This window comes from Lipophrys pholis (assembly GCF_963383615.2).
Source record: "Lipophrys pholis genome assembly, chromosome: 20".
Taxonomy (NCBI): Eukaryota; Metazoa; Chordata; class Actinopteri; order Blenniiformes; family Blenniidae; genus Lipophrys; species Lipophrys pholis.
Window position 1 is genome coordinate 13,459,283 of NC_137648.1, and position 26,442 is coordinate 13,485,724.

The following is a 26,442-nucleotide window of genomic DNA, read 5'->3' on the forward strand; positions in this document are numbered from 1 at the left end:
GTGTGCCTCATGCATTAACCTCTGACCTGACAACTTCCTGTTAACAAGAGGCCATATCTTTGGTGACTAATACTGAGCATCAACAGTAAAACACTGAGCACTCTCTGCTCCCAAAGCATCTGCGTGTTGGAAACGGTAGCGAACGTGAAGACTCCTCAGACCACACGGTGGAGTCCTGTCCTGCGGCCTTCTGCATGTTTTCCCTGAGCATGTGTTTGTTTTTTGAACCAGCCATCTGAACAGGCTGGATTGCGTCTTCACCAGCCTGGTTGGATGAAGCGATTTAGGAGATGATAGGCCGAGACCTTTTAGTACTAGAAAAGTGTGATCCAGGCAAGGCGTTGCAGCAACACGTGCTCTCACACACGACCGCAACTCATTCATCCAGCTTCAATCCACCATATTGCTTTATCCAGGTAAGGGTGCAGGGTATTCCTCAGATTCCTGACAGCAGTGGTCCAAGTTCTGGACTATTCATACAATTATATCCCTGTTTAATTACGAGCAACACCAGCATGCAACACCCACTTCCTGGAAGCCACTGAAATGAAAAAGAAGAAACTTATCAAGTTTGGTTGTAGAAAACAAGAGTTCTCCTTTTAATCTCTCCAGCCACAGCATACTGTCCACTCAGTACAGACTCCCAAATTTAATTTGATTCAGCACATATCACAGTTTAAAGTTTTCAAATGAAAAATACAACACAACTATGAAAAAAGACATATGCACAAATTAAAACCTATAAAAAAATATAAAAACAGTACTCTTAAATCTCATTTCGACAAGTACCACTCAAATAGAACATTAATAATGCACAATAGAGCAGACAAATTAAACTAAACCATTAGCTTCTTTTTAAATAGAAGGAAAAGACATCATTTCCATCATGCAGAGGTTGTAATTAAATAACGAATCAAACAAAAATAATATATACTTCTCTATATATTTCTCTCTCCTAAATTTTCAAGTCAAAGCACTCCCGCCCCTCACAGGGAAAAACATGACATGTTTAAAAACAAAACACCGGGGGATCCACAATGCTTTCCTTAGCTGCCATCGTCACATGGCTTTTTATCAAAAACATTACATCTCAGCAACATCTTTTTGGCACAGAAAAAGACGTCAATAATGGCAGTAGCATTTTGCATTAAAAACGAGGGCGGAGCTGCAGCTCCTTTCCATTTAAAAAAAAAAAAAAGCAACAAAAACAAAAAAGGAACTCTTCTGTGCAGCAACATCAGTCTGGAGAGTGGCGTCTCCCCACAGCAGTCGTAGCAGCTCAGTCCTACTGCAGCATGCTCTTGATAGTCTTGTTGGTTGAATCATCATTCAGATGCTTGGTTGTGTACCTGCAGGCGGGAGAAAAGTCCAGAAGCCATTGAAATGTGTTTACATGTAAACATGCCTGATCGGTCACACCGGCGACAGTCCAGTTTGATCCAGAGTGGACTGCACTGGTGATACAACATTAATCTATGAATGGCTTTCCTCTTGGTTTCAGAACAGATTCAAGCACATTAATTTAAACATCTTTTCTTTTCTTTTGTTTTTTTTTTAAACAAAATCTAGATCATCAGTGTGACTGAAACGCACTGCCATTTTCAAAAATACTTCCAGGTGCAAATTGCAGCAAAACACCCCAAAATCATGTCCTTCATTTACGATTCTAAAACACAGCAATGTTTCTGCTCTAATTGATGTTTTGGTAAAAACTTGTCAGCTTTCACACACGCATCTACAGTCACAATGTCATGTTATGCCGGCGACTCTAACTAAAACCCTGAGCAGCAGTACTTGGGACCTGGTGAAAGCCAAAGACAGAAATATATTTCAAATTGTATTGATACGTTAACACATGAAGTTTGATTCAATGGAGCTCTGGAGTGATCGGCTTGTTACTGCAGTTACTTTGTGTGAAAACCAAACGCACGACTCAAGAAGCCTTCTGGTTCGTTATGTAACTGAATCCTGAAAGAGGCACAGACCAGAAATCTCTAAACCCACCAGGTGTCAAAACCACCATCTGTTTGCAGAGTCTTTGTTGATTCAGAAGAATTCCTGCTACTGTTCTGACCCTTTTTTGTCCCATTTTAGAAGTAGTCATAAAGTCAAAGCTCGTAATATAAAAAAAACCCTCACTAATCCCAGGGTATACTTTACATCAGAACGCACGGAGTATATCGGTTTATACCTTCAGCTGATGACAAAATGCCAACATTAAATTTGAATACAAATGCAATTCCTGCTGGGGTTTTTTTGTTTGTTTGTTTTAGTCTAAAATAAATAATTTTGGGGGATGATTTTCAAATTCTAATTCCTATAAAGGAATGTCTATGAACCATTAGATTCTCCAATCTGATTCCCTAAATGAATTGAACGTATGTTTGGTAACCTGTGACAGGAAAGGCAGATTTAAGGAAGTTATCAAATATGATCACTTGCCTAATAAAACTTTACAAGTTTAAAAGTTACAAATGTTGGCAACACTTAATGTAATTGCAAACACGACCGAAACATCAGCGAGGGCCACTTTAAAGTATTTCTCTGTGCCTGTGTAAAGAGTTTTAATGCAAACCTCTGAACTGCTGAGTGGAAAGTTGACAGTAAACGTTCATTAAATAGCGAGGTTGAGTACTTTACTCAGAATCCAGTATTATCCTCTTAGATCATGCAGCACTCTGGAAAATAAAAAAAAATAAAAAAAAATCCTTGAGTCAGAGTACTTGGATAGTTTCCACTGCTGCCTGCCGCTAACTTATTCTGTCATCCTCTGTCGGATCAGAGAAATTGTCTGCAAAAGAAAATCCGTCTGATTTTTTGCATGGAAATGACCTCATGAGGTCGGGCAGCGGCGGCCCGCCTCAGGCCCGGCGCACAGAGAGAGGTACAGATGTGAGGTCGCCTCGGCATCGGCCCCGTCAGACTGGGCAGATGTGAGCGCGAGGCGAGGCGGGTGAAATTCGGGAGGGCTGTGAGGGAACGAGGTGTCAGATGGAATCGGCTCGTCTGGAGAGGCTCCGACACCCGGCCAGCGTCAGGCTCACAGCTGACCGGGGCCCCGGTGGAAGGAGCACGGTGTGAGTCACTGCGCTCAAGGCGTGTGAAATAATCCGAGAGGTCTGTGTGCCGCTCGCTGACAGGCTCCGACATCATTCAGCAGGCGGCGCGAGCCGCCTCCTCCGTGTCTGTGAGCGGCGTGTTCGCTGGCAGGCTGCAGCTACAATCACATTACATGCTGGGCTGCGGCAGGGAAAAAAAACACAATTTGAGCTGACCTGAGAGCGTTGAGAAGGCCTTCCACGCTGTTCGGAGGCTGATCTTTGAGGACTTTGATGCAGCCTTTCATCTGCGGACAAGAAGCGGCACATTAGCCTCGGAGGAAGGAGCCGCGGGCGAGCGCAACAGCGTGAACGTGGCCGCACTCACATCGATTTTGGACGACTTGGCGAATGCTCCAACGGGATGGACGTAGTCGTACAAGATGATGACGCCCACCATCACCCGGAGGCAGAAAGACACCGTGTCCTCACTGGTGAAGCGGCTGCGATATTCCCTGACGGAGACACGAACGACGCTTCAAACACAAAGTCAAGGGGGAGATTTGAAAACAGGTGCCCGCTGGACACTTACGGCGTTTCTAGCATGACTTTGCACACGCTCGCCATCGTGCTTAGACAGTCCGTCGTGTTCTCGATGGGCAAGTTTTTGTTCTGGAACGAGAGGAGGGGTGAGCAGGACATCCACCAAAACTGCTAAAAAAAAAAACGTCCCCTACCTTTACAAAGCGATCGCCTCACCTCTGATACAAACTTTGTCGTGCCGTCGCTTAATGTCTTCAGCATGGGCGTGGCGTCGGCGTAGAACAGAGATATCCGATTGGCCAGTTCATTGTTGACTTCATTCTCACCCTCTGCCTACAAAAAAATAAAATAAAAAAATTGACAGAAGATCAGCGAGTTGCTTTCATGTATCTGGTTTACTTTTTCATCTCGCACATCTTAAGCTGTTGACTAGCTTTTATTGTATCGGACCCAAACAATTCCTGTGTCAACTTTTAATAAACTCAGAAAGATAGAAAAGATGTGTCGCCAGAGAAGGGCTTAAAGAAAAGAAATGAAAAGAGCTTCAGCAACCAGCAGTTCACATTAATGTCCGTCTGTCTGAACTTCTGAATGACGTTGATCTTGAAGGATCATGAAAACCACAGAAAGAAAACTTTCAGGACAAGTAAAACAACTTTCAGTTGTTACACTTGATGAGGTACGCCATTTTCATACAGGTGTGTTATTCAAGTTCTTAAACCAAAAATGTGAGGAGTTCAACACGAGTCCAAGTTTGTATTAAAAATGAAGAACTTCCATCCAAGCAATCTGCAGACATCACATTAGGAATGTGTGTGATGACAGTGAACACGGACCACACGGTGGTATGGTGGTCAGGAATCTGGAATGTTCCCGGGTTCAGTTGGGGTCTTTCTGTGGAGTTTGAAAGTTCTCCCTTGTGGAAATGTGGGTTTTCGACAGGTACCCCAGTTTGCTCTGTGGTGGCCATCAAATCGATGTTTGTAAAGCGTTACGGAAAATGGATGATCTTTGACCCTTAACATTTAATCAGTTAAGCAATTTGTAAAGACTGCAGGACATCCAGGGATTCACATCACAAGTGGATTAATACACAACGATGCTACAATATCAGATTAAAAATTTGAGAATTAAAAAGCCGACAAAAAACACATGTCAACTGAAAATATCACGTCTTGTTTGGCATCAACCAGCTTTAATAGACCGTTTATACACAATTCATGAAATAAAGCCGTGACAGGAAAATATTGAGCCGTTATCACTGAGCCTTCTCACTCCTCCAGATTTTGCAGTTTGACTAACAAAAGCCGCTGCTTTACAAGTTCGGATGGCGCGAGACTCTGGAAACACCTGGCGGATAACGCAGAAGGCGTCTCTTGAACAGCCAGTTCTAAATATGTCTGCATATCTGAATTACCAGAACTTTTCCTGCCTTTGTGGGGACGCTGGTGGAAAATGAATAATCGGCCCAAACGTTCAAACCTCTACACGTTTTAACAAATGATGACATGCGAGCTCAAAGACTGTTTTAAGCGGGACAGATGCGTTTCATCGGGGATGTCTGAATGATTCAGCCGGCTGAGCGGTGACTAAACTGCGCGACGGCGCAGCGAGGAGGGACGGCAGTCTGGGCGCCGCTCAGCACTGACAGGTCCTAAAGACAACTTGTCTGCGCCCATTTGCCTAATGGCCTATTCTTGTTTGGAGAATAAAACCTCCTGTCAGACGGGTCAAAACTGAGGAAAAGCATCAGATTATTCTGCTCTTGCACAGAAAGCCTGAAATTCAACTGTTTCATGCGCAGGACGTCTCTCTGGTGCCCTTGAACAGGCCGGTATGGAGATGTAGACCAGTGGAGGGGTCGCTGGGTTTAAGATCATGGAATCAATATAGGAAATATCCTATAACGCTTTAATATGGTTAAATGAGCCGCTTCCTTTGCTTAAGTAAATCTTTCCTTTAGGGTCCACACCTATGCTTTGATTTTGTTCACACCCAGAAACCAAGTTGCTCTTTAATGGCTCTTTAATTTGGGCCTCGTAGAGTAAAATGAAACCAGGAGAAATGTCAGATGACCGAGGGACAGATTCTGTGATAAAGAAAGTTTTCTGCAATGTCAAACTAAACAAGCAGAATTCGAACACATCTTTACACTGCAATACTGAAGGTTTTATCCTAATCATTTTAAGATATCAACTGCAGGTCCATCTCAGTTCTCTTTTGGCTTCCACGTGAACCCTGATGCTAATTTACTGAATTGTGAATGCAACGTGATCCAAAGAGCTGTAAACAGACCAAACACCTTTGAAGCAGACATCAACAGAGGTCCAGAATGGAGGAATTCCTGCCGTGCATTTTGACTTTTTACTATACATGAGCGATTGGACTGCTTTACCGGCTGATAACTCATCATGCAATTGAATTTGTGTTGATTTTGTAGCACGTTCTTCACAGAAGCTCCAGCAAGTGTCCGGTTTCTAGTCGTCGTTGTCATGTTAAAAATATGAGTGCAAACCAGTGTGAGAATATCAGCGCGAAAACGTAAGTGTGAAGGTGGCCTAAAACAGAGTCCAACACGGCCCTACTTCCAGTCAGTGTTTTGGTAAACGATAACCAGGATGATAATTAAATCTTTAATCTCCCCTTTATAGTATTCATGCAAACATTGCTTCATTCAATTTTCATATCGCAATCATGATTTGGACCCATGTTCTGGACAGTGGGAGGAAACCCCCATGTTTATTGGGCAAAATGCACTTGTAAATAATATTGTGGTGGCATCTTTCACAGCTAAGAGCCCAACCATGATTTAAGGAATTGTGTGAGACAAATAAATCTTCATCCTTTGTTCTTGCTTCTTACATCAACTAAGAAAATCTGTAGCAATGAGACTTTGCTTTCACTGGCAGATCCTGTGTTCCGTCCAGTTAGGTGCCTTTGTTCTGTGCAGTATTCACTTCAAACACACCACACCAGACTTCATTTGGAGGTGGACGAAAATCTCTTCAAGGGGTCTCATTACTGATGTGCACCAGCTTTTATATCGTCCGAGTCTTTGCACATCAACAAAAAAAACAAAAAACAAAACATTGGAATCATCAACAGTTTGTTTGCATGTAATCAAACACTCTTACAAACATGGGTGTAATACTCGAGTGTCCACTTACCGCAGACCACACACTGCGCGTCAGTGCATTTGAAGGTAAACTCTAAACCACAGTTTTAAGTTGGTGAACTTGTTGCCGAAGAGTTGAGACACACATTAGAAGATGCGGTGAGAAAACACACATCAGTCAAGTGGGGCTGTGGTTCAGACCACCTGATGAGCCTCAGGCCAATTTCAGTTCTTAAAGGATGCGTCCCATTTTTTCTAAGCTATAAACTGCTCGACTGTGTTCACCAGCTTGTCTCTAACTGTGTGTTAAATGATGACTGAAGGTAATTCGCATTGCATTTCAACGTTTTTCTAAAGCAAGAGACAGCCTGCTGTTGCAGCTGGAAATAATAATCCGACTGAAGAGACAAGAAAACAAAGAAACGTGAAACGTGAAGAAGCAGTGGGCTGTGAAACCAAAACAATAAGCTCAAGGATGCTAAAATTCTTCAGGGAGCAGGGAGACGAAGAAGAACTAAGGAAATGTGGCCACCTTTGACTAATCTAAGAGGGCAGAGGGACATGATGTACTCACTGGTACATTGTTGATCCGCATCCGACTCAGGGTTCTTCTGTAGTAGCTGAAGTCATTCTGAATGGCAGGATTTGTCATCTGTAAAATATTCAATGAATAAGAAAAGGGCATCTTATTTACAGCGATAGAGAGAGAAGAAGATTTGTCTGTAGGTGGCACAGCCTACAGCAAGACATTCAGTTCTGGATCAAACACGCCACCGTCGTGACAGAAAGCTTTAGCCAACAAGGCAGAAACGTAGCTTTGGGGGGGAAGACGACATAAAAAGAGCACTGGTACAATTACGATTTTATTTGCTAAACGGGATTTGAGTAGTCTGACACTCGCGCCCCTTTTTACATCCACGTCCCTGCTCTTCTTGTCAGGAGCTATTTTTTCGGCGGGGAGTTGAGCCGAGTATCGACACACTTTCTGACAGGAGGGTTAACAATTACACAGCTGACAAAAAGCCACAAAAGGGGTCTCATTAGGAAGAGGCGAGACTGAGGAGGAGGCAGGACAACTGCAGGCTTACGCTTCAACATTATTTACACTCAAAGACCTCAGATGAAAGCCACGGGAGTCGGACAACTTCCCTCTCCAAAAAAAAAAATATGAATCATCTGTTTTCGACGTAGAGCCAAACTGACCTCCTCGAGAGAAGGAAGCCGGGCCAATCACAGAGCTTCTTTCAAACGTCAGCAGCAGCGAGAGCTCATCATGTGGCTAATTATCCTCATTCTTGTAAAGAGCCTGTCACAGTCGAAGCTGCGCTGGCAGCATGTTAATCCTGCTACAATGGACTGGTACTCGGTCTGTGTCCACCAGGAGAGACGGGCGGCTTCGCCGCTCAGACACTTTAAGTAGGTCAGAAGCCCATGCATTGGCGTGAAAGATTGATGAATGGGCCTGGCATGCCACCTTACACCCCCTACCTTCGTGTTTTTATCTTACCAGCCTGGGCAGTGGGCACTAATTGGGACTCCGCAGTAAACTGCCTCAGGGGTATCAGGGAGGGGTTTTTTTTGGGGTGGGGTGGGGGTTGGTTTAGGAGCTGAGGGTGTAAGGTGAACCAGTTCATCCACCGTCTCGCCAGATGAGCAGTCACACCACTGTGTTCTTTAACATCTGACCAGCACCTATGCTCGATCGGAGGCGATTTCTGGGTTACACGCCAACAGTTTGTGGCCAGAGCTTTTTTTTCTTCTTCTTCTTCTTGCATCCCTATTAAAAAACCTGCCACATAATGCCGGTTATTCTGGATGAAAAAACGTTTCTTTCTTCACAATAACCCTTATTAGCAGGTCCACTGACATCCACGGTGTTACAAACGGCAAAGCAACATCAGGATTCCAATTAAATGCTCATAATGCACTCTCAGTTAGAAATCAATTCAGGGGACATCGGCGGCTTGTCGGGCCACGGTCGGCATTGAGAAAAATGTAGAATTCGTACTTTGAGCTCGTCAAAACGCAGCGTGAAGTGCAGGATTTCTGCAAACTGCTTAGCCAGTGCCTGCTCCCGCTCCAGGTGTTGAGTCGGATCACTGTAAGTCTCGCTGGTCAGAGCTCCCAGGAGGCTGTGTAACGCTGCTTCTGTAGGGGAAAGAGATGTCTGTGATGAAGGTGCAGCAATGTCAGAGGACAGGGAGGTGGAGAAGAAAGAAAAAATAAATAAAAAAGAACTGCCTTTCTGGTTGATAAATATATCTCAACTGAGCTTGTATTCATTCAATAAAGATCATGGCAAAAGCCTTGAACAGACACTTCAGCTGATACATGTAGTCTTCCAGGTGATCATTTACAGCAAAGGAAGAAGAGCAAGCAAAGACTAAAAAGTCAGAAAGGAGAAGAAATGCTGCAGGCAGCTGGACGGAATGATGGATATCCTATTAAAAATCTTAAAACAGAAAAAAAAAAAAAATGATATTGATACAATTGCAACCGGCCAATATCTACTTCCATTTCTGTAGATATTAACATCAAAACAAACAAAAAAATTATTATTATTATTTATTTTTTTTGGAGTCTTTGGGCTGTTAATCAGTGAAAAACAAGCAATCAGAACATGTTACATTATAAACACTTTGTGTTCTTCTGTATCACAAGAATATTTGTTTTACAGTGTTAACCGCAAAACATGCACACATTGATAGTCTCTGTGGAAAATCATCAAATAAGGTAAAACAAAAAAAAAAAAAAAAGACTATAAATGTCAACAGTAACTAAAGGCCTGATTTTGTCACCCCAGACGAAAGATGGGTAATGGTGGTGATAAACCCATGATCATATATATTTCGTTACAGAAACAAGCCACCCACAGACAGACTGAGTTAATTTCCTGACAGGGTCAGTAAATTCAAAACACTTTACACTGCAGTCTGACCACTATTTACAGCTGCTGTCAACCAATAGAAATGAAGCTGAAAAGGTTTGTGACAACCAGACAGACACCAGCGCCACTTCAACACAACAGCTCACAGATTCCCAGGTTTCACAGGTAGAATGATGGACCACAGTCTCATGAAATGTTACAAGAGAAACGGTTTCGGTTCGGGTGCATTTAAAACCAAGTTGTTGCAGTGTCGCTTTGAAGGATGTATTGTATTAATACTGCAAAAAAAAAAAAAAAAAAACATCCTTAAAACACTTAAATTTGGGGAGTCTAGGACACAGAAAACCTAAAAAACAACAACATGAAATTCAGAAAATAAATGATTGAAATGGCAGTGAATCCTCCTGTGTGTGTTCTCCACATGAGATCAAGGAAGAGCTCAAAAAAGTGGATCACAGCCACCGCTAGATATGTGAACAGTGCAGAGTGTCAGCCAGCTGAGGCATCCTGATTAGGACAGAGACAGATAATGGGGCAGTGGTGGTGCCCAAACTGCCCAGGGCCCAGTGCCAGTCTCGGGGGGGGGGGGGGGGGGGGGGGGGGGGGGATGGCGGGCGATCGGCGGGGAGGGAGGTCTATTTGAAGAGGGCCCCAAGAGGCTTTCCTGCTCAGATGCAGATGAGACATGGGACTAATTATCTCATTGGCATGAAATAAGGGTGGGGTAGTATAGGGGGCAGGGGAACAGGATTTCATTCAAGCAGGATTACACTCATTGTTTTGACAGTAAGTAAATACAAAGCCTGTGCCATGCCTCGACATAGCATACCCATAGACTGATAATTAAGCATGCATGAGGAGCACCGGCAGCGAAGTGAGGAGAAAGATTAAGTGAAATGTGGTGAACAACTTCCAAGCAAAATAATATTAATAAACAAACATGTCATGTTCAAACATTAGCTTTTCAAAAAAAAAATAAAAGAAAGAAAAGAGAGGGGGGGGGACTCAAAAACCTCTGAAGCCCAGAGGGAGTTTTTATTTATAGACGCACAGACTGTGCTTCGAATGGAGTCTAGACGCTGAGGAGAGACTTCAACAGTGATATAACCCAGACAAGCTGCACATCTGATGCAATGAGATGTGTGGCACAAAATGAGCACTTTAAATAGATTCATTCCAATCGTAGTTTACAGTTCTTGTTGATTGCTAACGACGACTCGCATGTCAACATAACCTAAAAACAGGCGGATTCAGGTGGAGGTCCCCCCCGAATAATCGTACGAGGACCTTTAAAAGACGGGCAGAGTGCTGGCAGTGCAGTGCGGTAAATTGAGCACGTCTGCCTCTCAGTAATGACTCCCATCTGCTTGGGCCAGCGTTTGCAGCGAACAGGCTGATTAAAAATGGCCTGAGTAGTGCAGTTTCTTCCCTCCTCCTCCTCCTCCATGCTACGTCCCAGTCAAAACAGACATAAAGATGGAGCGACTTTCAGGCCGTCAGAAATGAGCCACTCCTGTATGTCGGGAAGTCATTGAAGGGCGGGGCGTCGGGGGGTGGGGGGTGTGTGTGGGGGGGGGGGGTGTCTGATCTCATCAGGTCATGGCGGAGCAGGCGAGCAGAATGCGGGCACACAGGCGCTTTACTGGCAGAGGGGCGGGTCAGAGGATGGCGGGACTTCAGTCCGCTCTGCAATCTCTGAAGAACCAGACTCAAAGTTTTAACTGCTATTTAAAGAAGCTGGTCTGAATTTAGGTAAAAGATTTCGGTGCATAATGTGTTGCTAGAAAGATTTCCATTGGGATAAAACTGCTGTAAGATGTAAGATGATCTCTATCGCACTATTCCTTAAAAAAATAAAATAAAAATTTAAAAATGAAAGTTTTATGCACATTAAGTCAGCAAGAGTGACTGTTTAAACAAGCTAATGAGAAGCTTACTTCAACACTGGTGGGCTTCCAGGTTTGACCTGGACATGGGATTATGTGCACGTTACAAAGGACCAACATACAGACACACACAGTGCAAAGCATTATGGGATTGATCCACAAACTTACACAAAATGCACTAGCTGACTACACTGACTATATCCAACTAGGGAGGCCCGTCTTTAAACTGATGAGGTTGTTTCATGTCTTTGATATGTTTTTCACATTTATGTTACATGCATTTATGTGTCACATTTGTTATGTTATTTCATATATTTGGTAAATCTATTTCATTTAGATTTTTTTTAAATTCCTTGTCATATTCTCCTCGGTAATTGAGGTAAATTACTTGGCAACATTTCTTTTCACCAAAGTAAAAATCAGAAGTTGTTACCTTAAGCGCAATTTAGAAATATTCAATGAATGGAAACTTAATGAATTAACATTTAAACTTTGGGAACAATTCATTCCTTTGCTTTAATGAAAAGTACTTCAGTGTTATTTTCACATTTGAAATAAGCCTAATCTCCACCTAATGTGGGGACATTTATCAGCTCTAATTAACAAGCCAAACAACTAACAAGTGTGTAGCTTATTGGTTTGTCATTTATCAAGCAAAATGTCAGACATGTCATTTTCAAACACTCCAAAAAAAAGATTTTTGCTATTTTCTGTAATTGTTCTCGTGTGCTGACTGCAGGTTGAAAACAAACCAGCTCAAAATATGGAAGTGAAACCTTCCACATGTTTGCAGTTGGAGAATCTGTCGAACTTTGAACTTCTCCATCTGTGTTTTTGCAGTAAATGGATAGAGGAAAGATGAGGCTGTTCATTTCCATTGGAAAGCTAAATACATAAGCTCATCTACTGGTTTCTAGTGGTGCTCAGGATAAGGCTCCACCAGCTTGTAGCGAAGGACTTTGGGCTTCCTGCGGATCAGGCGGGACAGCAGGCTGCGGAGGCCGTCGCAGCCCCTGAAGCCTCGAGTCAAGGCGGTGAAATAGAGCAGCAGCCGAGGCGGGGAGGTGACCTACTTCGTTACATAACAGCCATCGCCGGGCTGCCGCCGCCCACTGCTCCCAGTGACTACCTTCTCCACCGCCACTGGGATTACTGGGGCTGGGGGCGTTGGGGCATGGCGGGCTCCACCTCCCCCCTCTGCCTCAGGGTCATAAGAAGATCAGGGAGCAGTAAGCCTGCGCCTCTTCCCCCTCACCCCCACCTCTTGGATCTATGCTAATTAAACAACCTATAGCCCCTATCCCAGACAGAGGTCAGCGCACAGTGCAGCGCAGCCAGCATGTCGAGAAATGTTCGGCTGGCGGGGGCGTTGTCTGCGTGTTTATATAAGGTGCATGTTGTGCGTATGTGTCACATGGCTCTTCAGCCATCAAAACTGCAAGTGCAGACAATTAAGGTCACGTATGACGTTTACATGACGCCTCTATTCCATTAAGTATGTCAGCTCTTGCGGACTGTGTTACAAATAGCGTAGTAATGGGGATGAGAATTGCAGACGGGGCCGGCCGATTCATACCTAATCTCTGTGAGAACTCGTAGAATTTCTTAAGTTTCCCAACCAAGGGAACCACAGCCGCCCAGGCCTGCTCCTGTAACGCGTCATCGTTTGGATTCTGGATCGCCTGAAATTAAACACAGAAAAATTCATCAATCACTTAAAACAGTGAACAGAAGCAGATTTAGGGAAGCTTACCGCTCAATATCTAAAGGCCAGCTTCACATGCGTTTCTGAATTCAGTTTTCATCTGCCCGAACACTGCACCATATGTGTCAAAAACTTTTAGCTGCTCCACGAGGAAGCGACATGAAATGCTGTCAGTGTCAGCCGGGGATGAAAACTACAAGAGTGACAATGAAACACATCTGCAGGAGCTAGAAAGAAGAACCTCAATAGCTCCACTCCGCTTTGAGCGAAGGGCTCGAGGCTACATCAGCTGCCACTTGCATAACAAACCTTAACATCAAACTATTGGAAAACGTGGTGCATTGTGGGTAATGTTGTGATAAGGATTTGATAGGAGGAAGAACGCACAAAAGTAGAAGAATCATCTGTGATTCCTCTTTTTTTAAACTGGGAAATGTATAGGATCAGACGGTGAAATCAGCGGGGTACTCGTCAGGGGAAGTTTGACACCTTTTGCACGCAGGAGATGAAAAAAGCCGTCTGCTCATGAACCTGCTACAGAAGTTGAACAGAGCAGGTCCAAACAAACACTGGAGCAGCTTGATTAAAGTGTGAACTCCGTGCAGACCAAAGAGAATGTGACGGGCATCAGGACGGCCGCCTACTAACTGAGATTTCTGGGGTGTGCCACGGAGGAATTCTTGCTACAAATGCTTTAAAACATTCTGTAAATGACTGTGAGCTTTCATTTGTTCGAAAAAAAAACCAACCCAGACATACTTCATCCAGCTTTGTTGTGGACGTTTCGAAAACTCAGAATATATTTGCCATAAATATCCGAGTTGCCACTCTGATATGTCCACATTTTATTCAAAACAAAAAGTAACATGAATGCAAAGTGACTTTCTTTTATTAGCTTTTTTTCCCCTGCAGATCCGAGAACAACACTGGCGAGAGTAGTTTGTATTTACACCACACAGCTAAATGTCTTCAAATGGATATTAAATTCATTTAGGCCACACGGTGAAGTCGTGGTGAGGATTCTCGCCTTCCGGCGAGAATATTTCCCGCTGAAGCCGGGGCTTGGAGACCTTTCTTTGACGGGTTTGCATGCTCTATCTGTGCATGTGTGGGTTTGCGCTGAATATTTCGGTTTCCACTCACAGTCCAAAAATTACGTCTGAGATTAACCAGTGATTATAAATTGACTGTAGTATAAATGTGAATTCCAGGGGAGGCCCTGTTTTCACTCACAGTCAGCTGCGATCGAGTCCAGCCCTCCGTGGAGGGGGGAAAGGATGAAGCAGTGTAAAAAAAGATGGATGGAGATGCTTTATTTGCAAGACTGACTGAGGTGGGAAGTCAGTATTATTTTCAATGTGGAACCTGTTAACTATATTGGTCGTTCTTTGAAATCTAAAACAACTATATTGTTTATTTGCAGGCCTTCTGCAATATTTGGTGCAAATCAAGTACAAGATGATTTAACTGCAATGACATCAGATCCTGCCATATCTATACCTCTCATGAGGTCATAAACTAGAAGTGTTTTCCATAATCCTACACGAGTCATATCTGGCAGCAGTGACAGACGGCGTCTCCCAATGCTGCACCGCTCCGTGTGCCGACAGTGGATGACTGCATCAGGTGTACCTCTCTGATCTCCTGCCCTGCCCCCTTGTAAGCCTGCAGCTCGTCCAGGATTCCCTTTGCGTCCTTCAGCACAACGTCCACCTGCTCCCAGACCTCTCGCTCTGCTTCTGTGGGCTGGGCATCTGCAAGGGACGAAAAACAACGGCGCAAACAAGGTCACTGGGCCGCTAATCCGCATTCACACCGACTCCGCATACAGCAAAAACGCAGCTCTAGAATTTTTTTGTAAATCCTCTGATTTCATAGAGAAATTAAGACGCCAACTTTAAATTACGTAAATCGAAATACAGAGAAATAATCTCATCTCGACACTGCTTTTCAGTGTCTCGACACCGCCCACATTTCTGGCTGAGAGTAAGGACAGGGAGCAAGATAAGAGAAGACAAACGGAGAGGGTTACGCCCCATCGTGGAGATTTACAACAGCTCTGCTTTCAGAATTTGGTCAGATTCAGGATTTTTATTTTGGCTCGAGAGGAGTGGCACCGCAGAGTGGCAACACTATGAACCCCTCTCTACCACCTGAAGCAAAACCACCTTGCCAAGTGTGAAGACGTCAACACACTTCTGCATCCCTCCAGAAGAAAGGCATTAAACGACTCACATCTACTGCAATTGCATGCTGTATTTTCACTAGTTTTGTCCATTCATTCAAAATAGTTTCTATTTGGAGCGCAATCCTTATTAGGTAGGCATTCATGATGCTCTCAGGCCTTGAAATCCAAACACCAAAAGGTGTAACTATGTTTAATTATGAAAGATTAACAATACTGTATACCCACCTGATGTTCTTCAAATATAAACCCACCTCGAAACAGTCTGAACTCTAAGAGAAATGTTTCCTCTCAAGCTATGACTGACTCTGCGGCTTTGCCAAGTGTGAGAATAGTACAGCGCAGGTTCACGCCGTGCTGAGGGGCCTTAGGCTACACACAACTTCAGTGCTTCATATTTGAGGAGGGGGCTCTGCTGCAACTCTGCCCTGCTTGGTATTCTGCACATACACCGGCGTGGAAAAGACAGGTTGATGGAAAACTGCAGAAAGCTCCCAGTGCTAGATCTGATTCCTTTGCCGCTGGGAGGAACACGGCATAAAAGATAAGTGGTGGGGGAGAAAAGACTCTGGAGTTCGGAGCTGATAATGTTATGGTAAGATATTCATGTGATCGATATCAGGAGTGGGAGCAATTACTTGAGAAAGACACTCACTTTCAAAATCGAGGAAAAAATTGGGCTCCTGTTCCAGATCTGTGCATGTCAAAACTTTCAGTAGGTTCCCCATGTTACGATACCTGTTGAGGAAGAGAGAGAGAGAATAAAAAAATAAAAAAATAAATGAGTGTAGCAGAAAGATGAGCAGGTGGTGGTACACTGATGTATCCGCGGCACCTCGCTCCTGCTCTGCCTCACTGCTCTGCTGCATGGAGGAACTCGGCGGTGCCCCAGATGTGCCCACAGCTCGGAGACACCAAGCCTCCCCTCGGACCCCATGCAGAGTGTGTTTCCTGCACTGCGGCTCCAAACAACCAGATGTCAAACCAAAAAGTCCCAAAAATACAAAAGCACAGTTTGAGTTCTTTTTTTTTTTTTTTGCAGCTTTACTAAACGTCTTCCCAGCATTTGTAAAGCCTTTACAGGCAGTTACATGCAAAGTATTCCATTTCAGCAGCCATCAGAGATATCAGCAGTTTGCTGCATAATAACACATTCAACTAAACATTCATAAAGGAAGTTACCATGTAAATGTGCAAAAGAGGGTCTTTTGTGTCGCTTGTGTACGATTCAGACCTACAGAAGTGTGACCCGCTTTAAAATTCACTTGATTGACATGTCTTAGCAATGCAAGTACTTCCATTGCATGCAGAACTGCAGCAGCCCTTATTTACTGCTGGAGTACATTGGAAGACTGCAAATCACACAATACATGAACTGCACAAAAGAAAACTTAAATAACTTTTGCTGAATCATAAAAAACTCTTTCCTAATGAAAGAGTATCCAGTAGTTTGAAAAGTAGAGTAAAACTTTAACATGCAGAAGGATCAGGAGTGTCCACGACTGTTCTCCAGGGTCCTGGTGTCATTTAGCAAATGGTGAGCAGCTCATTGTGGAGAGGAGCAGCAGAAGAAGCTGCTTCTTTGTCTAATGATGCTGGTAGGAAAAAAAAAAAAAAAAAAAAAAGGAACTAGCTAAATATCACAAAATCACATTCGGTAACGATACCAAAAACTCTGTCGACTTTTCAATATTCAGATACGTGTCCATTGTCTGTTTTCTGATTCAGTCACTGGTTATATATAAACCTACAAGGCTTACAAGCCCTTGTAGGTTTATATCGGGAGCTTCGATCAATCTTCACTGTAAAAAGTATTGAAGATAAGCAACAACAAAAGATAGTTTGGTTTGAACAGCAAGTTGTGAAATAAAGTGGCAGCTTCACACTTCTGTCGGTCCTCCAGACTCTTGGTGAACCCCGTCCATCCTTCCAAAGAGCAGAAGCCCACAGACCTACAGTATGACAGGACAGACATCTGCTGCAGCTCTCAGATTTAACCCTTGGTGGCACGGTGGCGACGGACAGGATGTCGTCCCAGAGGGTCACTGCAGAGCAGCGGTGAAGTTAAACTCTGGCAGGCAGAGGTCACCAGAGATGAGTGACGGGTGAAGAGCCAAAGTGAGCGAGTGAAGGGAGGCGGCGGCGACGGGGGAAGTCATGACGGCACAGGTAATGCTGGTAGACAGGGAGGTGCTGCGACATGGCAAAGCACACACTCAGCAGTCAGAGGCAGACGGTTAGACTTTTAAAATGCATGAGATGCACCGAGTGAGGAGGGAGCGGGCATGTGTGCTTCAATTTTGAAAACCTTGCAGTGGGTTGTGTTCTTTTTTTTTTTTAAAGCAAAGATTTATGATGAGCAAACAATTTTTACATGACGAAGTAAGAGAACAGCCTAATCGGGTGGTCACAATTGTTAACGACCAACGCATTTCTTTTTAGGCTAAAGGGCAAGCGATGTAGGGCTATGACCTTTTTCTACTGCTCCTCAATGTGCAGCTTTCCTTATAAAGGTTTAACGATTACAAAAGTGAATAGACTGAATATGGAAAAAGAAAAACAATTGTTTGATACTTTAGCCTTTAAAAGCTCTGTAAAATTGTTTTTTATATATTTTCATTGGGGAAGTGTTGACATATCATCTGGGCAGAATATTTTCTTAGTTTTTGGTGTGTTTTGTTAGAAATTTGAAGTGAGCATGGTTAATATAGAAAACCAATCATGTGATCCATGGTTCGTAGGAAATATCAAGGGCAAAGACAACTTCATTCTTCCTGCTACCTTGAGGAAACGAACACATTTTTCTGCTATTGTGGAGCGAGTATCTACCCTGTGATACCCCTGCCTGAAGCTATATGATGCCACTATTGGTGCAGAGGAGACATAGATGAAGCAGTTTTCCTATTGGTGGCAGAATAAGGATATATCCTATTGTGAAGGATGAGTCAGACATTTTATACTACATTAGTAAAAAATAGCATCCGGAAATTTGATATGGAAAGTACATCATTAATAACTTTGACAATTATTCAGCAAAAATCAAGAGACAAATGAACAGTGAACCAGGAAAGTAAAGTGGATTTTTCATTTCCTGGTAATTTTAATGCATCAGCTTTGGTGATTTACTGCTGATATCGCATGAACATGAAGCTTTGCTTTTTTTTTTATAAATGACTGAATTCTCTCTCTTTTTTTTTTCTCCCCCACAACTTTAGCTTCTCCTGCCCCTAGAAACCATGTTTGTCACTAGTCAAATCCAGTGACCACCTGCAAAGACCCACCTGCCATGTCCAGCCTCATCTTATTACCCTCCGCTAATGTGACCTGAAAGTCTGACTGTGCCAACGCTGGCACCTCGCTGGCTGTCGGAAAGCAGCACCTGATGCAGCCTCAGAAGGGCTGAGGGGCCGTCACTGGTCCTCGCCCCTGCCGGATGATGTGGGCACTGCCCATCCTCACCCAGCTGTCCTCTACTGCCACCTTCCAGCAGCTCTTTGAATGCAGCAGGAGAGGGGGGGGGCTGCTGGCCGGCCTCTCCTGGGCACACAGCACTTCAACGAGGGCGCTGGCAGCCTCGTCGCCCCGGCCCAGAGCTGCCTGCTTCGCGTCGTTTGAAAGGAGGTCATTTTAAGGACGGGGATTTGTGTGGCTGTGTTTCAAAAGTCCAAAGAATCTTCAAGTGTACCAGAAAAAGAACCAGATTAAGTTTGTGTCAACAGCTTTTCAAACACACTTCACTCTTCCACTCAAAATTCAATTGCAACTTGCAAAAAAATAAAAAATTTAATTTTCAACTAACAGAGACTCCGCAGCATACACAGACTTCTTATGAAGATAGAGGCACTTTAAAGAAGTGTTTATGGCCATTTGCATAAATGTGTAACTGGTTGCTTAGTGATAGTGTAGTACGAGAGGGACGGTGCTGGCAGGGGATGTAGAGATACAGTATCAGAGAAGAAGACCTAGAAGAGCAGCCGGCCCTTCCTTCAGCGGTACCCCTGAGAGCTGGCATGGCCTGGGCACCGCGGAGAGCCCGACGACAGCCTTGTTGTTGTTTTGAACCCCCCCACAGTGCAATCGCGTGAGGGAGGGCTGCTTCTAAGGCCAGGGGCAGAATCTGACAAGCCGGAGCCCGCGCAGCACTCCCATTGGCTGAGCCGATCTACCCAACAGCTCACTGTATCCATGGAGTCAAAAAAAAATTTGGTGCCATTGAAAACATTGCAGCAGCCAATCAGGCGCAAGCTCCGGGTGAGGAGCGAGTACAGTAGTAGTAGGACTTGAAAGCACATGAATATATTAATACAGATGAGGTAATGCGCCAAAAACAGCGGATTAGTAGAAGAGTTAAGTCAACTGGAGACGCCTGAGAAAGATTTAATTCCACTAGTGAGCACTTAGTGATTTTTATATGATTTGATTTTTATGCGCAGCTCAGCAAATTCACATTATTGAGATCAATTACTTTAATAAAAAAAAAAAAGCAAATTAGTGCACTTTGATCACAGAGGATGGATATTACCATTCCCTCAATATGTCAATTAAGAATAAAAATGCTGAATATAGAAAAGAAAATCTGCATCCTAAAATAGGCCCATATTACAGAGAAGTTGAAGTGTATTTGGTGAAGACACCAAAACAGTGCCACGCCCATGCAGCAGCCTGACCTCTGGATGGCACTGCCTTTTAACATCTCCCAGCTCTGCGCCTCCCCTTTAATAAGCACCGAGGAGCGGGGCAACAGCTGAAACCGAGCACTGCGGCAGTGTCCTCCAAAAACGGCTCGGGGGCTGATGGCTGGCTAATGTGAGGGGAGGATAGTGCTGACATTCCACTACTCAGCTGCAGCATGAGTATCCACGTGCCCCGCTGCTTTACTATGGGAGAAAAACAACGCCCTCCCTTCCCCAGCCTCGGCGCGGCGCATCACGTGGGCTCTGCCGTGGACAGGCTGAGAGCTCGCCTGGGGTGTGGAAGAGGGAGGAGGGGGGATGGGGCGAGGCAGCACTGTGTGTGTTTATGCTCGAAATACTGTCTTGTAGAAAGCCAAATTGTTTGCTTATTTTTGGCTGTTGCACAGCACATAAAATAAAATAAAAGGCATGTTAGGCGAGGACGCAGGCTGAATGTTATTGCATGTGTGGAAGGGGAGGGATTTGAAGCGTCACACTGCGGCAGAGGCGGGCAGTGCTAGGCAGCTTTAAACTTGACCTAGATTCCCCGGGTGACACGCCACATCGCATTAGCCCACTCGGCCAGACCTGGACCCGCTGGAGCACGCTGACACTGGCCCGATCCGACAGGCAGAAAATGGGGGAGCACTTCCCAAGTGGGGCTGGCGTGCGTGCCCCCACCCCCTTCTCCCTTTTCCCCCACTCCCACCATTTCCTCCCCCTACTCAACTTCTCCTCACCCTCCCAACCATCTCTTGCCAATCCGGCACAGCTGACTAAAAGCTGGCTGGGGGGGGGGGGGGGGTCGTTTGTTTGTTTATGGGGGTGAACTTGATTACCTCAAAGCCACGCCCCTGTATTGTCACACCCGGGTAAACATGAGCTAATACCCCCCTCACCCAGATTCAGGCAAATCAAAACAAACCTACGGGAAGTCTGAATCGTGACGGCTGGCGGGGACGCTGGAAGTGACATCTACTATCAGCTGTCTCTTTTCACTCCCACGATTATACAGGCGGATAAAAATATTCCACATAAAAATTGCTTTTTTCTTTTTTTAAATCAACTCCTTTAAAGCTTCCTGCATCACATCACTCCAGACATCATAAACCCAATCAGCATGAAAGCAAATGAAGGCATAAAACTGACGGCTCGTCCAGAGAAGCAGATCAGAGAGGAGGGATGAAAGTGAGAGCACCTCATCCTTGGCTAAGCTCCTCTATTTGGACGGTATCTGATGATAGTTGGAAACCATGGCAACAGGCACGTACACAAGAGTCAGCTAAAACGCCGGCTCCATTGAAATTGAGCTCATGGAGAGGCTCTTAGCGCCGCTCTTCAGTAACACCAATACAACACTTTATATCATCAACATACACACAGATGCTGACAGTCCGATGGTGCCAATTTCAGATCAATGCAATAAACCGATAAACAGGGCCTGGGAGTGGACTTCTACACTTACACCACACGGGACCATATGATCAACTCAAGAGAAGAAGCGGCTGCGTGTTAAGAAAAAAAACAAAAAAACTAACTGTAGTACTTAGTGACCGATTCACCTCCGCGGCTGCGTTAAAGCAGCTCGCTGGTGTTTGCATGAGCTTTGCTGCTCATTTATCACTTTATTTCTTCACCCAAACCTCTGAACATCTGCTTCAGTCAAAACAAAACCTTCTCCGCCCGCCCACCCTGCCCTTGAGAGTCCTCTGACTCCTTCCTGGGATGTGTTGGAAATCATTAAGAGGGGCACATTGACTCACTGTCGTACCGAGCTGCACCTCCCTCGGGGGCAGCTGGCTCATGAATCCATTCACAGATGGATCTACCATTCTTGTGCAGGAGCAGCCCTGAAACCATCATTACTTGAGTGACCTTCTGACAGAAGGTGACTCACAAACCTCCTGGCATCTTTAAATCTCACTAATTTATAGCAGCATTCGGAAGGGAACTCGAGTAAATTTGTGAGTATCACAACACAAACTGAGGAAGAACAGCAAAACACTAAATATTATTTTTCCTGCACAGTATTAACATAACAGGATTTTGGGTGGGGCACGGAGGAGGGCTTTTTTGGGGGAGGAAGGGGGGGGGGGGGGGGTGATGAGTGTCAGACTGAAGAGCAGCAGTGTGTTCGTACAGAAGGAGATGAGCGCCATCTGGAGGCTGATAGCAAAAACAGAAGACCACTCCCAAACCAACCCCCCACAAAAAAAAAACCCCAGCATGTTCCTGTTTATATCTGACACACAACTGATTCTGTAGAAAATTAAGATTTGCTAGAAAAACCACTACACAAAAATAATAAAATCTGACTTGAGCAGCATATTGTTATCGTAAGTCGTGACAGATCCAGGAGCACCATCCAGTGTTTTGAAAAGGAGTTCCTATGGCAGCTCACATGAGATTCAAACATTTCTAAAGGCTAAATATTATTTTTTTTATCTTCATTTATTTGAAATGACCAAAACCTATTTCTCTAAGCTCCTTCAAGGAAACCTGGACAGGAAGTTACACATTGTCAACCCTCTATTGGCATAAATAATAAATACCCGAGGAGAAGCGGGGAGCTTTTAGCTGACATAACAAGCCACTCTACATATTACACTCACTCTGAGGTATCATCTCAAATGACCGATTCAGCAGGGTGGAGTCAGAAGAGTCAGACCTCAGAAACTCTTCCACATGTTGAGTCAAGAATGGGCCAACCGATATACCAGTTGCTGAATCCCTGTGACAATGTCATAACACATTTTTGAGAGAATATGTTACATAGGGCAAATTAATCCGTTTTGTAGAGAAATCAAGGCAAAAATGGCCTGACATTAACCTCACGGAGGACAGCATTCACCAGAAGGGGGCAGTATTCACCCATTTATGAGAGGTTCTCCTTTAGCAGCAGTCTCGCCCATCCTCAGGCTCATTTGTGAAGCTAATCCACTATTTCTATTCACACAAAAGTCAGGCTGCTGCTTCAACTCATTTTCCATGTATAATGCAACACGTACACTGCTCCCATGTGACGCCACAGGCTCCTGCATTGAGGCTATTTCAGTGCAAGGATTTGAGTCTTACTCACCCCATACAGACATACATGGGGTTCTTATGGGGACATAGAGCATATATATATATATATATATATATATATATATATATATATATATATACATACATATACACACACACACACAAACCACCTGAGGCTGAGCTGTCAAATGGGCACAGCATTCCAGGACCACAGCTCAGCCAATCAAATAAAGCCTGTGTGTCATGGTTACAATCTCCACGGAGACACAGAGGAAAATACAACAGGGATGGGCAGAAATACAAGCAGGGAGAAATGATGGGATGTGTAATAGGATGAGGTGAGGCGAGAGAGAGAGAGAATCGGAGAGTAGAAAATGGTTCCTTCTGCCCAGAAGGGAAACGCGAAGAGGAAACTAGAGTAGAGGGCAGCACTAACGGTACATAACAGAAATACCTTGGTCAAACATTCTGGAGCACAGAGGTAATCCCCGGGAGTAAACCCAGCAAAAACCTCAATACCAGAACGTAGTTGACTATCAAAACCTCTCATATGTAATTGTACATGAAAGCTGGTGCGGGAGCCGCCAGATAGTCATGTGAGCACTGACCCTGTGCCCTGTAGTTGCATAAACATGCCGGCCTTGAAGGGGAACGGGAAGCTGGGAGCACCTACATTACTCAACTCCTTTTTATGGCCCACAATGCACTTCATTTCCTGAGCCAGCATTACACACACACACACACACACACACACACACACACACACACACACACACACACACACACACACACACACACACACACACACACACACACACACACACACACACACACACACACACACACACACACACACACACACACACACACACACACACACACACACACACACACACACACACACACACACACACACACAACCACAGCACGTTAAGACTATAACAGGCATAGGTGCACCACAGGAGGTCTTGCATAATGACATCGGTATCTGAGCTCATGAGTTACTAATACAATCTAAAACGGCGTTTGTGATCATGCTTAGACTTCAGTAAGAAAAAGTGGTTAAAAAAAAATAGTCAGTAAAAGTAGAGTAGAATTTGTCAATGCACACAACCAATTAAATGTAAATCAAACAAATTTGGATTTGTTTGTCTCATGTGTTCAATATAACAAACTTTCTCTGCTCAGAAAAAAAGGTGGACCGGAGAAAGAAAAAAAGAAAAAATTGCAAAGTGTCAGTTGGGATTCTTCCATTCCCACAAGAGTCACCAAAGCAGGTTACTGCAACTTGTTTCATAGACTGATGTATGACGCAACTGGATTCAAAGCAAGTCCTTCACGTTCAATGTCAAGATGACGCATTTTATCAAAACAAACCAAAAAAAAAAGACAAAATACTAGATACAATACAAGATACGCTAACATGCTTTTGAGCAGTTATTGTTTAATACTCTGGCAGCTCTGACCAAACATTTTCCATCAGTGGATAAACTAAAACTTGTTACTACTCTGGCCGTGTTTTTTTTTTTTTTTTTAAAGACTTGATAATATTCCTCGGTTGGACTGGCCACTTTAGTCCTTAACAATTCACTGATGATGGGAATATACACAACTGGTTTGGTTGTAGTACACCTTTGTTTTGATAGGACGATAAGCTAATGAACACTGAATATGTAAATAATTACATCTATTTGTGGTTCCTTGAAATATTGTCCTCTGCTTGCTGTCTGTACCAAATGTTAGGGCCAGCTCAATTCCTTCACAATAAGATTTTAGGCTCTCAATCTAAGGTTGAATTTTTTTTACTTTTTTATCATTAAATGTGAACATTTTCAGAATGTGCTCAAACTTCTTTGAACTGAAAAAAAAAGCCCCCAAAAATCAAAATTAAATTGTTAGTCTTTGGTATGTAGTTTCTCAGGCGATTTGTTTTCTCCAATCATCACATCGATAACACTCGCAGAGAACGGGAAGTAACTGATTCTCTTGCCACTAAGAGGAAAGTCTGTAGTAATCATTTAACGTCCTATAGTTGTTTTTATTCTTTTACCATGACTTAAATCGTTTCCAGTCATCAGACTTTGAGGAAAGTGGGATTCTTTTTGTATTCTAACCAACTTCCTTGTCAGGTGCAGTGGTCAGGTGAAATCAGGAGAGATCCTGTGTGTGTGCTGTGATATAAAAAGACTTGCAAATACATAACAGCAGATATGTAGATGTTTATCTCCCGGTGGAACAAAATCCTGCAGTGTAAGAATAGCCTGATTGTGAGACTTTGCATTAACAGATACAATGCAGACATTCAGCAAACAAAGAAAAAACTTTCCAAATTTCTTGTTCAAACAACGCTACGATGCCAGTGTGGCCGCTGAAAATTTATGGCGCAACTCGAAATTTAAAATTTTCGATGATACCCAACTTTAATTAGAACATTTTCACATTATATATTTCAACCATTTAAAGTTTTGTCATTGTGATAATTACGGCCAAGATATTTTGATGGACTGTAGCTTAGATTTTTAAGTGAGAAAGACTTGAAATATTGTGTGTGATTAATGTAAAATATAAGGAAGTTTCAAAGCGGGAATGAAGTTATCAGGAAGTGAAAAGAAAAAAAAAAAGTTTCAATGAGTCCGAATTGGCCAAGTGTGCAGCCACCTATCAGAAGATGAATGTGCCGGCAGACGAGTCGAGGCAACGTGAGCGCAGGAGGCCCTCAGTGTGATCACTCACCAGCAGTGGAGCAGTGCGACTGGCGGTCGGGCTCACGGAGGACCGACCTGGCAGGTGGCCCGGGGTCTCAGTCCTCCAGCAGAGGTCAGCCTCTGAAAGACAGGTCACAAATAACACACTTAACACTCAGAAAGCTTGGCAGTGCACAGCCATACAGTAAAAAAAAAAAAAAAAAAAAAAAGCCATCTGTGGAACTGTAGTCTGTATCAAAAACCAGAGAACTTGAGCCATTGTAACTTAAGATCATGTAAAGTGTATTATATTCCCAACAAAATCTAAAAGCCTTGTTATCAGTAGAGAAAACTACATTTGACCGACATTGCTGACACACTTCACACAAACTAGCCCTGCCATGTGGCTTAAGACATGCGCATCGTCTTAAGTTTGTTTCCAACCACTACAGTCACACAAATGGGAGAAAGATGACATTAAGACCTCAGATATGAGGTTGTGTGTGTAATAATGGGTTTTTGTCCATGCTATGTGAACTATAGGCTAATTGTATCAGTAAAAGAAAACCATGGAACATGTCGACTCACATAAAGCACACCACTTCCTATTGTGTAATACTTCCTCTGATTCACTTCAGGTTTGCTACAAGGCTCCTTGCTTCCTGCTGTGAGAGCGCGACAACACGGCTCACTCGACTC

The 26,442-nt window shown here is 43.8% G+C and overlaps 1 protein-coding gene across 2 annotated transcripts in view; it reads right to left on the reverse strand.

The window, feature by feature from the left end:
* Positions 1–566: 566 nt before the first annotated feature.
* fam49bb (family with sequence similarity 49 member Bb) overlaps positions 567–26,442 on the reverse strand; it is a 34,516-nt gene continuing 8,640 nt past the window's right edge. Inside the window, exons 2-12 of one of the 2 annotated variants that reach the window (XM_080489022.1) lie at positions 25,793–25,884; positions 16,015–16,097; positions 14,807–14,928; positions 13,046–13,151; positions 8,705–8,844; positions 7,271–7,348; positions 3,798–3,914; positions 3,631–3,710; positions 3,427–3,553; positions 3,276–3,346; positions 567–1,349 (exon numbers count right to left, since the gene is read on the reverse strand). In XM_080489022.1, coding sequence (XP_080345148.1) covers positions 1,286–1,349; positions 3,276–3,346; positions 3,427–3,553; positions 3,631–3,710; positions 3,798–3,914; positions 7,271–7,348; positions 8,705–8,844; positions 13,046–13,151; positions 14,807–14,928; positions 16,015–16,087 — 978 coding nt within the window. In that variant the 5' untranslated portion in view covers positions 16,088–16,097; positions 25,793–25,884 and the 3' untranslated portion in view covers positions 567–1,285. The remainder of the gene's footprint in view (positions 1,350–3,275; positions 3,347–3,426; positions 3,554–3,630; positions 3,711–3,797; positions 3,915–7,270; positions 7,349–8,704; positions 8,845–13,045; positions 13,152–14,806; positions 14,929–16,014; positions 16,098–25,792; positions 25,885–26,442) is intronic. The other variant, XM_080489021.1, reaches the window with a different exon arrangement.